We start from the raw sequence: 16,115 nt of genomic DNA on the forward strand, positions 1-16,115 counted from the left end.
AACATACACAGCATCAAATATAAACAAATTAAAAAAGGCTGTACTTTGTCCCAGTTTGTTTGGAGAAATTAATTATAGTTGAAGTTGAAATTAATTGAAATTAAATATGATAAGAATTATTGTATATTAAAAAAGTAAATACAACATATGTACCTCATCTTTTTCTACTTTTATTTTTATTTTTAATTATTTTTTTTACAGATCCATTTATGTTGACTTTTCTTCTTCTTCTTCTTTTGTTTTTCATTCAACAATCCCTAATATAATATTGTTTTTACTAAATTTGATATTTTTCTTGTGTTTATCTAGTATTTCTTTTTAGATCAAGACTTGATCTTATTTTATTTTATTTTTTGTTTTTTCTCGTGTCTGCTTGCATGTATAAGTCTTTGTACTTGTAGGAGTTTTTATATAGATTGCTAATATTTCTATTTTCATGTATTTTCATGTCATGTAGCGAAAAAATACATACCAAGTGGAAGATAAGGCCGTCAAAAACCAATATGTAGGGTGAATTCATAAAGATTGCAAAATAAATGGTATTATAAACAAGTAAATTGAATATTTACATTATGATGATGAAAATAAATTATAGTAATTTGAAATAAAATGCTTGTGGGTTAAGCTAAAAATAAAACTATAAAAAATAACAGAAAAATAAAAATTATAGAAACGCAAATAAAAACTAAATGAAAGTAATATACTAGAAAATAAATATTATAGAACAAAATTTAATGAATCTTAATATCACCTATGTTAAATCTAGTATAAATAAGAGTTGAAATTTGAAAAATATTATCTGAAAAACATAAAAGGTTTAGAATTATGAATACAATGGGAATTAAACAAGTCAATAGTTATATATATATATATCTGACCATTTGGGGAAGAAAAGGAAGAGAGAAATTTGTGAGGAAAAAAAAAAAACCTTACTAGATTATGTCAATTTCTAAATCATCTTTAAGAAAAATCATATTTTAGAATTGATTAAGAGAGATTAAAGAAAAGAAAGTAAGGTTTTAAAGAGAGAATGTGAAGAAGCTAAAGATAATAATAATAATAATAATAATAATAATAATAATAATAATAATAATAGTAATAATAATTTTTAATTTTATCTTTTAAATTAAAACTATTTTTTAAATAACAATAATAATAATACTACTTGGAAACTAGTCTCATCTCTTTCTGTAAAAGATAATATGTAACAAAGTAAAAAAAATATAAGAAATATCAATGAACTCATCCATATCCCAAAAAGAAAAAAGGAAGTATGATAATATTACCAAACTCAAGAAGAACAATACTAGCTTAAAACAAAATGATATAATTGAAGTAATAATTTTTTATTGATATTATTATGGCTCAATTATTACAATCCACAGTAGATTGTTTCTGCTGCATGATAATACAATAAAAGTTTTAATTTTCTTTGTAATAATATTTTTTTTGAAGCATTATATTTTAGCTTAATTCGATAACCATTAAAATCCACTAACAATTTCCTTTTCAAAAAATAAAATAAAAATGATACTAATGATATAAACTTTCATTGTTTCTACTAAATATTTTAATTTTAATGATACTAAAACATGTGCAAAATCATTTTAAAACATGGATAATTATAGTTTAAAATTAAAATTTAGAGAGTTTAATTTGCGTTGTCTTTGTCACTGAAGAAATTACGAAGTGAGATCAAGTAGTATACGGGGTATAAATATTAAATAGCACCGCCAAAAAATTGAGGAAAAGAAAGAAAAAGAGGAAACTGGAAGGTAAACCGGCACGCAACCGCCATTTCCTTTGATTCCAGGTTGTTCTTCTTACCTGCCATTCAAGACCCAGCTACCTTTCTGCTTCTTCTTCTTCTTCTCCTCCTTCCTCTTCAGGATTTTCCACTCTGCACCATTTTGCTTCTCAGTTCTTGCATGCAATACATTTTCCACTTCCTCTAAACATTTGAACCATTTCTTTTTCTGTCAATAATTTATCATTTTCCTTGATGGGTAGTTGTTAAAATACCCATTTGCATTCATTTTTTTTTTCTTTTTGGTAAATATCATCTTACTCCATTTTGAAGAAAAACCATTTGGTTATTCTCCCAGAGAATTGCGATAGTGAGGTGAAGTTTGATCCTTTTGTGTGATTTTTTGTGGGTTTCTTTAATTGAAGAGTGCCCGTTTTGATAATTTGGTGTTCAGATGGCGGATTCCAAGGCAAACCCGGCGATTTCAGAGCAAGTACTGCCTGATTTGCTAAAGAATACGCCTTCGAATATTGCAAGATTGGAGGATGTGATTGAGCATTGTAAAGCTCGTCAAAAGTATCTTGCTCAGACTGGAAGTCCATCTGATGGTGGTGATGTTAGGTGGTATTTCTGTAAGGTGCCTTTGGTAGAGAATGGTTAGCTTTTTTTTTCTTTCTCCATTTTTAGTCAGTTTATTCATATCTTGTTGTTTGCTAGTGCTTTCTTTGTTTAAAATAAATTAATTTGCTTTACCAGGTTTATGATAACATGAGAAAACGGTGATGACTTTTACAGTTGAAATTTTTCATTTTCAGAGTATTTAACTTCTATGAATTTACTTGTATGTAGGGGGAAAAACAATAAGAACTTGGGAACTTAGTTTTGATTATTTTTTGCTTGATTTTGTTTTACCATTTTTTTTATTTGCTTTGCTTGGTTGTGAAATGGTTTTTTTTGGCTTAAACACACGGAATTGGGTGTTTGGCTTAGTGTTTTGTCATTCATATTAGTTTGTGCTAATGCATGAAGAGAAAGAACTAACTTGCTAAATTATGAAGGGAAAGGAAAAAAAAAACCTCATTTTCTTTTTTGGTGTTTCTGCAGAGTTAGCTGCCTCAGTCCCACGCACTGAGATTGTGGGAAAGAGCGACTATTTTCGTTTTGGTATGAGGGATTCTCTTGCAATAGAGGCATCTTTCTTGCAGGTTATTTTAAAGACTTATTTGTTGGTTTGTTGTTGAACCACCCCCATTTTATGTGTATCTTCTTCTTATTCAAAAGCTTTTTCTTGAATGCAAAATGAGCGTCTATCCACTCTTTTATGATGTTGTGTATATTCAGTTCAAATGTTATTTTGACGTTCATTGGCATAGTTCCAGTAGGTTCTATTTTGGATATTATGTATACAAAGCTATGAAACCTGATTGTTTACCGCAGAGATTTGAGAGTGACTTGGAAAGGCCTTATGGAGCAACTAGACATATCTTCACTTCGACACCTGTCAATCCTTTGGCCCTGGAATCAACCCTAGAACTTAAAAAAAAATTCAATCATTTTTACCATTTTTTTTTTTCCAATTTGGATTTCATGATTCACAGAGAGAAGAAGAATTGCTCTCTAGTTGGTGGAAAGAGTATGCAGAATGTAGTGAAGGCCCAAATGGCTGGCCTACTACTAGTAAGAAGATTGACACCAAAGAAAATGCTGATTCTCCAGAGGGTGGACGAGCAGCTCAACTGCATGAAGTGGAAGAGGAAAGAGTTGGCGTGCCTGTAAAGGGAGGACTCTATGAGGTATGTAACTATGAAATGGAAGTTTTAACTATGAAATTTCCAACCATATTTTGAACATCTCTGTGGCCCCATCTGTTTTTCTGTCTTCTACATCTTAATCATTTATTTAAAAAAAGGAGATCATATTGGAATTTCTTCCCAGATCAGTTTGGAAAAGAGCATCAATAATTGACAGGAAAATTTTAGCAAACATGTTGCCTTCAAGGTGAACAAGAAAGGACTTTGATTACAGAGCTGGTTGTTCATCTCTCCCTATTTGGTTATGGTAGCATATACATGGGCACAACTGTAAAGAGTTATATGTTTATGATTCGTGATGATATGCTCTGGACTCCAATTTAAATTCAGGGCTTTACAGGATGGGGCATTTGATTTTGTAGATAATGTTCCTATCTTCATGGTGCTTAGTTTGGATTATGATACGTGATGATATGCTCTGGACTCCAATTTAAATTCAGGGCTTTACAGGATCGGGCATTTAATTTTGTAGATAATGCTCCTATCTTCATGGTGCTTAGTTTGGATGGGTTAATGATAGGTTCTGTTGTAGGCTGATTGGAAACAAAGTGTACAGAATAATTATGCAGCCTACCCCAGTGAGAATGAGTTCCCATGCCAGTGGTTGTGAAAGTTCAGGAGTTCAAATTAAGTTTGTTTCTTTCAAGTGGATGATGGAGCTTTCTCATAGTTACTGAAATATCGATATGATGGTGAAGAGGATGAAGTTTTTATCAAATGATGTTTCATGCTTGCAAAGGCCAGGAAATCTGTGGACCACTTCTTTTACATAATTCTATTGCTGCTGAGTTATGATGCCTGATTTTATCTTCCTTTATGCACTGGGGATAGCCAGAGGTAGTTGAGTTGATGAGTTGGTAATATTAATGATAGAGGTTAACATGTTTTCTTGGAGAATGGTCTGATCTTGTTTTATTGGAGCTTGTGGGATAAGAGAAACAGTCAGGTGTTTGAGGGAGTGGAGCAATCTACTGATAGATGAAGTTTGATCATAGAGAACAATATACTTTGGCATTATGGGTGGGTTATTTGGATTTTAAGCTGTTGCTGTGTGCCACCTGACATCGTTTGCTTCATGGCTTGTATTTTTTTTTTCATGCTGTCACATGGATTTGCTTGCATTTTAGAAGTTTACATTTACTGCCACATTGATTTATGTGTAAGAACTAATGGTGTAAAAGGAATCCAGTTCCAGTCAATCTATCTTTGCTGAGACTTGTGCTGTTAACATGCATTTGAGTATGCATGAATGATTTTCTGTCGTGCTTTTTTCTTGCGCTTGGTATGATATTCAACAATTTTAGGTGATTTTTTCTTGTTTACATTATCTAAAACTGGCCTGATGTCAATATGCAGGTAGATCTGGTGAAGAGACATTGTTTTCCTGTTTATTGGAATGGAGAAAATCGGCGTGTTTTGAGAGGTCATTGGTTTGCTAGTAAAGGAGGCTTGGGTTGGCTCCCTCTTCGAGAGGACGTAGCTGAGCAGTTGGAGATTGCATACCAGAGCCAGGTTTGCTTTCTTACTAACATCCACTCCTTCAATCCATGCTGTTTAACATACTGGATATCAATTCCTTGTCACAAATTGTTGGTTATGTCAAGTAGAGGTTTGCATGAGTTTGAAAAGTGCATCGGTTAGAATCATAGCGGAGTAGCATTATTTTCTTTTAAAATGTATAGTTTAGGCGTCCAGTCTTCTTGCATTTTACTAAGTTCTTTCTTTCTTCAACTTTGGATTTATCTTTAGGTTTGGCATCGAAGGACCTTTCAACCATCTGGCCTTTTTGCAGCTCGTGTTGAGCTGCAAGGCTCTACCCCTGTATGTATACCACTTTCTGAGAAAGGGATATTTCATTTTTTTTTTTGGGTTCTTATTATCCAGTGAAGTATATGGTGCACATCAGTATATGATTGAATGTGAATATAGGGACTTCATGCACTTTTTACCGGAGAAGACAATACATGGGAGGCTTGGCTCAACATTGATGCTTCTGGATTTTCTAGTATCATTACCTTGAGTTGGAATGGAATCAAGTTAAGGCGTGGCTACTCTGCATCTCTCTCAGAAAAACCAACCCAGGTTTATTTCTTACTTTGCTCTGATGCCAGTTTATATGTTACTGTATGTATCTGTTGTCTGTGTATGCAGTCAATGTCAGGTAAGAGGTGGTCTTCCTAGATGACCTTTGTAACTTTTGCAGGATTTCATCTTTGGCTAAGTCAACCTTCAGGTTGATGTTTAACCATGCACATCATGTTTACCATATTCTAAAACCATCATGGTTTTGTAGTTAACACTGAAAACAACATTTCTTATTTGCTTGTGGTTCCTGCTTCGATATGGTGGAAGTTGATCCTCATGCTCTCTCTCCTCCTGAGTGTGAAGGGGAGAGTTGATATTGTATCTTCTGGTTACTGGGCCACTACTAATTAATTTATTTGATTGATGCTAATTAAAGCATACATGTCAGAATCAACTCACCAAAACTTATGGAATGTCCGTTTGTTATTCGATTCATCTTCTGGTTTCTGAAACAGTTCCTGAAAATTGTGGGAAAAAAATTCTGAAAATTTTAGAATTAGGAAGGAGCCTGCACTATTCATTTCAACTGTTTGACCATCATTATAACTAACCTTTTGTGATAACCAGCAATGACCTCAATTTTCACCTAACCACCATTGACTGTGCCTCCATTCCTTCTCTTGCAGCGATCATTGATTACCTTCAGTAGATCACATTCATTATTCTTGTGCCTCTCGTCTTATAAACTTGGCTAACAACCCAGCTTACTTCACGATGATAGTTTATAATTGATAAGATAAATGCACTGAAATTTCTTATGGCTGATGGAAGTTAAAAACAAATTGTCTCTACCATTAACAGCCATTTTCTCTTACTTTAGGATGAACTACGACAAAAGAAGGAGGAGGAAATGGATGATTACTGTTCACAGGTATGCACTATTTTGTTCTGCATGTGTATTGGACCATTTAATAGATATATCAAAAAAATGTGATGACATGATCTTTTCTTTGTAGATCTCAATTTCTCTCTTGATGTGCTTTTCAATTTTGCATCTTAATCTACAAATTACAAACATTAGGATTAGGAGAATGGCTACAAATGGCTTGTTCCTAGTCCCTTTTTTTAGTTATATATTTGCTGTTTTATGTTAATGTAAAAATAAAAATGTGGTGGCAAAATGCATGTAGACACACCTGGTTAAGCATGCATCTTGTTCAGAATTTTCCTTTTCTTTTCATAATTTGCGATAAATTAATTACTGCTTGAAATGTTGGAGCCTGAATTTGTTACCTTTTTGTATATCTTTTTGCAATAAGTTTTGATAACTTTGTTAATAGCATAGGGTTTTAATCTTGTATTCTTGGTCTAGGTTCCTGTTCAGCATGTGGTTTTTATGGTTCATGGTATTGGCCAAAGGTTGGAGAAGTCTAATTTGGTTGATGATGTTAGCAATTTCCGCCATATCACTACGAGTCTTTCTGAAAAACATCTTACTTCATACCAACGAGGTGTTCAACGAGTTCTTTTTATCCCATGCCAGGTAAATTAAATACCACTGTCATTGCAAATTCAGTCTGTGTGAGAAGGTCCTAACTTTGGGACATCACGTATATCTTTGTGTTTGTTGAATATTGTTGATCTCAAGAATTGTTTTCAAGGAGACATCTATTAATATGCTTACATCCAAGTTAATTATGGACAATTTCCAAAAATATTATTCCCTAAGAACTTTAATTTGTGATGTTCAAACAGTTGGCATTCTCCATGCATAAAAGATCTTTCAGGCAATCTCTCATATCTTGCACCACTTTTCAAAGTGGACAACTAAAATGACCTGCTCAAAAAAGAAAAATCAAATTGTCCTTCTGGGATGACATACTTTTGTGTTGAGCCCTTGATGTTCAAACAGTTGGCATTCTTCATGCATAAAAAGATCTTTTTGGCAATCTCTTATATCTTGCACCACTTTTCCAAGAGGACAACTAAAATGACCTGCTCAAAAAAGAAAAATTAAGTTGTCCTTCTGGGATGACATACTTTTGTGTTGAGCCCTTGATTAATTGTTTATCTATTTGTATTGGTTGACTCCCTTGGGAGCTTGTGAGGAATGGAGACTCCTGCCTCATTTTGTTTGCTTAATAAATTCATCAATTTTTTATGTGATTTTGAGGGGCATAAGCTCTATTGATTTAATATGAATAGACAGATGTTGGACAAGGACATCTGTAATGGTATTTTTAACGTCCCCCCTCTCCTTGAAGAAAATAAAGTGAATATGATGATTGCATTGGAACATTTTTATTGCATTACTTTAGTTGCATGGTGTGCACACAAACTATATGGAAAAAGAAAGGGAGAGAGAGAGAGGAAGGTATTGGCCCGGGGGTTGTAGTGTTTATGGTTTTATGGATGGATGTTGCAGCTTACTTTCTGTACAAAAAATATGCTGTAATTCCGGATTTACCAAAAAATCAGCAAGTTATCTTAGAAATGGACGTTTATGTTCTGGACAATCTGTTTTAACATTAAAATCTTTGCTAACTTCCTAGCTGCTTCTGATTGCATGTCTTCCTGTTTGCTTCTCATATTTCACACTCCTCTTTTCTTTCACAGTGGAGAAAGGGTTTGAAGCTGAGTGGTGAAGCTGCGGTTGAAAAGATTACTTTAGATGGTGTACGTGGTTTGCGAGTTATGCTGAGTGCAACAGTTCATGATGTATTGTACTACATGAGCCCCATCTATCGTCAAGACATTATTGATTCGGTATTGCATACTCAACTCTTCTATTATATTTTCTTCCTTTTAATTATTAATTATCCTGCAAAGAAGGCTCATTTGAAGAATCATCCTTGGATTCTGTCATGAGATGGAGATTCCATCTTCACATATATCTACTGGAATGGATATTCAAAATCTATCAATTACTTTTCCAAAATGGAAGTTTTCTCCTTCCAACCAAAAAATTAAGAGGTATAAAATAAAAAAGGAATTAGTGAAAACAAACAAAAGCTCTTCATATTCACACAACTTTTTCTGGATTGCTAGTAAAATAATTTTATGCATGTGACCAGTGGATGCTTATAGGAAAGAGCTACCTTAAGAGAACCCTGACTTAACCATGTACTTCAAAAGCTTTTTCATCTGTCATGGGTCTCTAATGCTATTATCTCAATTTTCATGGTCTTGGACTTGCAACAGAAGTTCAAATTTAGCAATTTGATAAATTGATTTTTTTCCTTGAAACAAAAGAAGTCTCAACATTTTCAAGGCAACCATGAGAAATCCTAGTTTACATTATCTTGCGTTATCTAGTCTATATTAAGCTGGAAGAACTATGTTATCTCTCCATTCAAGGATTGAATAATTCAGGCATAAAATTACACATTATGAACAATAACCCAAAATAGTTAATTTCCAAATTAGAATGGGTAACTAAATAATTATGATATAGTCATTTTTTCTTGTATGCTAGTGGTTCTACACAAGGAAAGATGAGGTATACTTTTCTAATAAAATATATGACAAAAAAAAAGGAGTGGAGGGAATAAGTTAGGAGACTAAAAATTTTGGAGGATAGATAGTGTGTTCTGTGAGGCTCATATTCAAGAATTCCTGACAATTAACAAGTAGGAAACTGGTATCAAAATCAGATACGGTGGGGTATGCATACTTGGTAGATTAATAAAGTGAAACAAGTTTGCTTTTAGGCCTATATTCTTTGTATTCAGACTTCAGTTGGAAGCTGTAATTGAGATAAAGTCGAGGAAGTGGTAGTAGTTAGAGCTGATGGTATTCCTTTTCTTCTGACAGTCAAAGAAAGCTTTCCTATCTCTTTGCATATCCGCTGAAGAGACACCTTTATAGGCCTATGGCAAAACAACCTACAGTTACAATTTTTATCCCATATAAAAAGGAAACGAAGTTGCTCATCTTGAATAATTCTTCACACCAGTTGGGCTAAATAATAGGAACTGCTACACACTGGCACCACACACCACCTACATAGTTACCAAAACCCACAAACCTTATTGGAGGAAATCTTCCAAGGTTTTTTGTTTGGTGGCATTGTGACGGAATTAATGGAATGTGTGTGTTATGGTGTCTGCAGTATTGGCAGGACATGGAAGTGACAGATTTTACTTGTGTGCTTATTGCAAATGTATAGAACATGTAACTTCTAGTAATGCCACCTGTTGAATCCAAAATTTGCCATTTTACCAAGGCTTCAAAAAGTGAAATGGAATGGTTAATGAGTTGGTGTGAGCTTGGGTATAAACCTGTTGTACCTCTAAATTAGTACCAGAGAAAAGGGAGGGTGGTGAGAACATGATTTGAAGTTAGAATGTTTGGGTAGGTGATTTCCCATGATTCATAAGATAATTTCCTAACAGAGAAGTATGGCGAATAGAAGAAAATGGCAACACAGGATAAATTTATAAAGTTTTGCAGCTACCCTAAATATTGTTTGTGGATATGTTAAGCCATGTCTTAGCTTGTAAGCAGTAGATAGTCTTGATGCCTGATTGATGCTAGCACCACTTCATGATAATAGCTCAATTTCTTTCAGCAAGTGTATGTTGTGTACTGTTATTTTATATTCCTTGTTGTATTCTATTCTTTTCATCTCTTCAACCAATTTGTTTGCAAAAAATTATAATTTTATTTGACGGGGAGTAAAGTTGAAAGTTTAAAGCAATTTGGTTTCTCTTGCAAACATTTTTGGAGTTCAAGTTGATCAGTATCACTTTGCTCCAGGTATCAAACCAATTAAACCGCTTGTATTTGAAGTTTCTTAAGAGGAATCCTGGTTATGATGGAAAGGTATAAGCTCATTGTGCAATTGCTCCATTTCTTCATCAAACTATACTCTTGATTTCTACTGAACAGTCTCAATATTATGTGAAAATTCATCAAGGTTTCAATATATGGTCATTCATTGGGAAGTGTCCTCTCATATGACATCCTCTGCCATCAAGAGAATCTGACTTCTCCATTCCCAATGGATTGGATGTATAAAGAATACTCTAGGAGTGAAGAATCTTCCCTTGATATGAAGCATGGCACATCAACCAACCTGGAGGATAACATCTCCAATGTAGTCAAAGAAGCCAAGAAAATAGTGGATCCTGTTGAGGAAAAAATGATAAGTGCGCGATCAACTTTAGTACGTGAGAATGGACTTTCTGATGATTTTTCCACAATCTTGAGTCCCATTGCATCAGAGTTGGTTGGAGCTGCATCAGATTCACATTTTAAGCAAATACGTGGAAAAGAAAGTCCCCATGAATTTGTTTGTGACTCCAGTGATGTGCTTTCTCAGGAAAGAGATCACTTATGTGAAGCTATAGAGATGAAGTTAGATAACCCAATGAGTGTTGTGGAGAATGGGGCAGTGGAAGACAGTGAAGATGCAGGCAACAAGGAAAAAGAAATCAATATGCTGATGAAAGAGGTCTACATTTTAGGTTATTTATATTCTATAGAATTTATTCAGATTGGTTTTCAATATGTGACTCTTTATGCTCTCGATTGCAGATTGATTCCCTAAAAGCTAAAATAGCAGAGTTGGAATTCAAGTGTGGTGGTGGAGATGCCAGTGGTGGGTTGCATCAAATCACATAATTTACTTGCATATTAGGTGAAAGAACTCATGTTTTGGTATCTCTGGGTTTTATGTGTGAAACAGAAAATGGAAAGGCAACTGAAAGCATGACAAAGCAACCCATATCCAAGAAATTGGCAGTTGGACTAGATGAAGCATCAAAGAGTTATACCCCTTATATCAAGTATACAAAACTTGAATTCAAGGTTCATAAGTTCTTGTTCCTTTAATTTGTAATTTTCTTCTATCTTTATGTTGTGGTGGTATGCTAGCTTTCACCAACTCTGTGTGCGATTGAATTTCAAATTAAGACTGCTGAAGGGAGAGGAAACTTTTTTTGAAACTTTATTCATTACGAATTTCACATTGTAGCTGGGACTACACAAAGTATCTGATGATCTTGCCATTAATTTTATTTGAATGCTTATATATCAGGTTGACACATTCTATGCTGTTGGATCACCTCTTGGAGTCTTTCTTTCTCTTCATAATGTTCGGATTGGAATTGGTAATACTTGAAATGGCATGTCTCATTTGAACATTTCCTATGAATTTCTTTTAATACTTGAAACAGCATGTTGCATTTTCAAAATCTAGTTTTAATAGTTGCTTTTCATCAATATTCCAGGGAAAGGGAAAGAATATTGGGCAGAGGAAAATATCAGTGAAGAAATGCCAGCATGTCGTCAAATGCTCAACATTTTTCACCCATTTGATCCTGTAGCATATAGGTTTGCCTTTTCTGATCGATTTTCATGTGTTAAAACATTTATAATTTCCTTTTCTGCTTGTGAATAGTGGTCATCTTATTGCCATGAAAGAGATGGAGAATGGTCTTGGGATGAACTTTTGATCTGTTTATATCTCTTCCAAACTGTGAGAAGTGTCAAACACCCCTCCCTCTGCTCTTCACTTATCACTCACAAAATCCAACTTCCCTGTGTGTTACATTTCCTAGACCTTTTTGTGTGTTTGGGCCTGGTCTCATACTCCTTTTTTTCTGTTTGTTTTCCTATTTAGTCATGGTGGTCTTTCCGTAATTTGGTACAATTTGTGAAAGCTATTTCAATATTTTTATACAGAATAGAACCTCTTGTCTGTAAAGAATTTATCAACACGCGCCCAGTTATTATTCCTTACCACAAAGGTGGAAGAAGGTTGCATATTGGGTTTCAGGTGAGGCTCTTCAAGAAAAATAGATTGCGCATGTAAGGGAATTCCACTATCCTAGGTTTTTATCTCCCTATATTCTTCCTGATTTGTTCACGCTCTGTTATGCAGGAGTTCACTGAAGATTTGGCTGCTCGTTCTCAAACAATAATAAATCATCTGAATGTTGTGAAGGTAATAAGCTCCATAAGATTTCCCAAGGTTATTCTTTCATTTGTTTGCATTAAGTAAGCTAATCTTCTGCAAAGAGGCACATGCTTCTTTCAATAATGTTATTTACTTAAGTGGGAAAAAGGTTAAAGATGGATAGTTAGATGCTTGCTGTCGTTGAGTATTCTTAAATCTTCAAATCTCTTGGTTTACAAGTCTTCTCTTTACCTTTGAATCTGTGTATTCTAAATTTCCCACTCTAAACTTCATCCTGAGCTTAAATATCCCATTTTGAAGGAGTTTTGATTGAGAAGAGGTAAGATGGAAGGTATAAATATCCTGAACTGATTTATTTTGAGCCTTCCTAGGCACTCCTCTCCCAAGGCCTTGCAGTGAACCTACTACATGCCCTTCGGTGATATGTTAAAATGATCGGGTCTACTGACACAACAAGACCTACACAAGTGACAGCACTCATGCATCAGAACAGATGTGCACATCTATACTTAGAGGGAAGATCAGGGGATGCATAAATAGCATGTGCATGCTCAATATTTAGCTAGCTATTCAGGACTACTTGAGAATTGAATTGGTTCTTTATCTGTTAATCCATGTTGGAATTGCTGTTCAGCTTGGGTTTGTGCTGGCTGAGTTGGTCCATGTTTTACAAGAAACATAGTTACCAATGCCTTATATATACACTTCACGCCTGGTTTCTCTTCATATTTGAGGAAATTTTATAGGTATTGTACTAAAAATTTTGGTATTTAAACAGGTCAAGGTGCTTACAGTTTGCCAATCAAAAATTGCCGATAGTGAAGAAGGTAGAGAAATTTTATTTGTTTTCATTGTGTTCCTTTTCTTTCAGTTTCATCATACCATCAGCTTCCATTCCCCCCCCCCCCCCCTAGAAAACATGAAAGAAACGATCTCCTTTCCTCCTATAAAAGCTATTTATAATCTCATCGACATTTTTTTCAATCATTAATCTTTTGTTATTTGTGTTTAAGAAGCAGAAAATGTCGATGAAAAAGAAGAGAGGACATATGGCTCAATAATGATGGAGAGGTTAACTGGAAGCGAAGGAAGAATAGACCACGTGCTTCAAGTGCGTAGCAGTATATTTTCATGGTTTTGTTTAAAGCTGTAGTATTATTTCACTCTGTTGAGCTTGCTTAGCGCTTATGGGATATTTCTTTGAGCACAACTTTGTTGTGCAGTTGGCACATGTGAGTGCATGCATGTGGATGCAATTTAGTATGTGGGTCAGCATCAATAATGCAGATGCTTTCTGAAAAATACAGGGACACCATTTTTTCTGCTTTTACTACTCCGTGATGAATAAAAGAAAACAAAACAAAATTCTGCATGGGAATGTGGTTATCTATTTTTAACATCCACCGGTGTATAGATTCCCTTAATAGTCATCATTTGGCTTCCAGTTTTGCATAAATGTTTATATCATTGGTATTGGTGAGAACCTAGTTGTTTTTTTTTTTTCCTGTTAATTTTCTATATCAGTTACATTTGTTTGTTATTCTGAAATTCACCAATTTAATAGGTCTAGAAATGCTTTCTTTTTAGCTTTTTTAAACAACAAATTTATTTACATCTCATTCTGACATTTGCCAATATGATAGGTTCAGAGAAGCATTCACTATTGTCTATTTGCTATCATGATAACTTGACTATTTTTATACTACAGATGGAATCTGCATAGCTTAATCCCCAGATAATGTAAATTACTATAACCAATATAAGTGATGTTTGCATTTTGGGAGGGATTTAACGTTTTTGTTTATGGTTCCACGCATCTTTCATACCACCACTAATATTAGTTGGTAGAACTGCTGTATTGCATTGGTACTAATGATAGAATGTGAGGTGGTGTCATCTTGGCACTTCAGCCATGGAAATTGATCGTGGGCAGCTCCTTTCCAGATCATATTTGTAATTCAATGGTGCCTAGGGATCTGGGGAACTAGGTTTGTGCTTGTGTCAGTTTGTGACACGGCCAGTTCAGAAATTGTGATAAAACAGATGCCCAAAAATTTTGCCATTACCTGGTAATTTTTTTGGGGTAGGGATACAATTTAATCCGAACAAAGAAAAGTTATCCAAAATTTTTGCCATTACCTGGTAATTTTTTTGGGGTAGGGATACAATTTAATCCGAACAAAGAAAAGTTATCCAAAATTTTTGCCATTACCTGGTAATTTTTTTGGGGTAGGGATACAATTTAATCCGAACAAAGAAAAGTTATGTCCTGGTTGCTTTACTTTTTACCAGATTTTTAGTTTTCCTATATATCATAATTGTCAGCTGATATCTGATTCCACTCCCTAACCTGTGTTTGTGTTAACCATGCAGGATAAAACATTTGAACATCCATATCTGCAAGCCATTGGAGCACACACGTAAGTTCTTTGAACTCTGAGATCAAGAAATTTATTAAATCAAGATTTGGGATCCCTTTGGTTTCCATGTAGGAGAGTATGACAAATTTTCTTACAAAATTGGTCGTGCTTGTTGAGCTTAATGGGGATATATTTGAATATTAAACCTACCTTTGTTACAAGCTTAGGACTGTTTAACTGGTTATGTTCACAAGAAGACCCTGAGTTAGTAATTAAAATGTGTAACATGTTGTGCATGTATCATTGAAATGTGTTGCAGCCATATCCCCGTAGAGAATATAATGCCTTTGGATGGGATGCATTACTTGCATATAGGTTGTTTTATCTCTCCAAGGAGGTTTCTTGAAGGAAGTTGCATGTCTTTTGCTTGTAGTTCCCATTTCAATTCATGTCTCTCTCTTTGTTTTCTTTTTTATAGTTTGTAAGTGCTGCTAGTCTGCTCTCCATTTTGTTGCTGGAGGAAAATGCAAGTTCTTTTTTTTAATTGATGAATCGCGATGAACAGGAACTATTGGAGGGATCATGACACAGCTCTCTTCATTTTAAAACACTTGTATAGGGAGATACCTGAAGAACCCAACTTACCTGCAGAATCTAGTCGAGGCACCTCAAAAGATGAGATTGGTTCCACAGGATGGTATGATCAAAGTGAAACTAACGAGGAACTCCCTTTGACATTCTCTGACAGAATGGTGGCTAAAAACTTCTCAAAGAAAGCCAAGAAATATATGAAAAGCCCCAAGTGCTGACTGAAGTTCTTGCTGCATGCCAGATTTGGATGCAGCTGCAGCTGTATTTAACAGGGTTTGGCCTTATTGTTTATCTTCAATGATCTTGCGCTAAATGCATCATCAGACCGGGCGGGTCACCAATTCTAGTGCAGCCTTAAATATTTTAGAACGAAGTTGATATGGAATTTGAGGGGGTTGCATGTAGATATTAGTTATAGGGTAGTTACTCGACCATAGTTTCACAGCAGATGGCTTGTTTTATGTTCTGTGCATAAAAAGAAATGCAGGTCTGTGAAAATGTATGTTGCAAAAACTGTAAAAATTTATAGTACGACTGCCGGAACTAGAACTCTGTACCACTGGTTATAACCACTGTAACATGTTTATACGAATGGAAGGCTCACTGTCAACTTTCTTACTGACAGAAAGAGTAGTGTCAATCAAGCCGTCTTTGTTTCA

General features: G+C 34.7%; 1 protein-coding gene and 1 long non-coding RNA gene across 6 annotated transcripts; one reads left to right on the plus strand and one right to left on the minus strand.

Moving 5' to 3' along the window:
• The first annotated feature begins 1,740 nt into the window (after window positions 1–1,740).
• On the plus strand, window positions 1,741–16,115 carry LOC105133831 (phospholipase SGR2-like). Of its 5 annotated transcripts, none has more exons than XM_011037960.1 (22): window positions 1,741–1,813; window positions 2,202–2,403; window positions 2,852–2,952; window positions 3,346–3,540; window positions 4,915–5,070; window positions 5,308–5,379; window positions 5,488–5,640; window positions 6,464–6,514; window positions 6,956–7,126; window positions 8,200–8,349; window positions 10,342–10,407; window positions 10,502–11,038; window positions 11,122–11,185; window positions 11,273–11,394; window positions 11,624–11,696; window positions 11,817–11,919; window positions 12,271–12,364; window positions 12,470–12,532; window positions 13,284–13,332; window positions 13,519–13,616; window positions 14,879–14,925; window positions 15,431–16,115. In XM_011037960.1, exons 2-22 carry the CDS (start codon window positions 2,202–2,204, stop codon window positions 15,672–15,674), a joined length of 2,811 nt encoding a protein of 936 aa, XP_011036262.1. In that variant the 5' UTR covers window positions 1,741–1,813; the 3' UTR covers window positions 15,675–16,115. The 5 variants fall into 5 exon arrangements, with proteins under 5 accessions (XP_011036262.1, XP_011036261.1, XP_011036263.1 ...); XM_011037959.1 differs by having other exon boundaries at window positions 1,750–2,122; XM_011037961.1 differs by having other exon boundaries at window positions 1,750–2,122; window positions 13,522–13,616.
• Window positions 13,973–14,872, minus strand: LOC105133830 (uncharacterized). Its single transcript, XR_843875.1, has 2 exons — window positions 14,645–14,872; window positions 13,973–14,571 (listed from the first exon to the last, which is right to left on the minus strand). It is a non-coding gene; the product is annotated as an uncharacterized LOC105133830 (long non-coding RNA).

The sequence above is a fragment of the Populus euphratica genome, unplaced genomic scaffold, assembly GCF_000495115.2.
Source record: "Populus euphratica unplaced genomic scaffold, PopEup_1.0 scaffold54.1, whole genome shotgun sequence".
NCBI lineage: Eukaryota > Viridiplantae > Streptophyta > Magnoliopsida > Malpighiales > Salicaceae > Populus > Populus euphratica.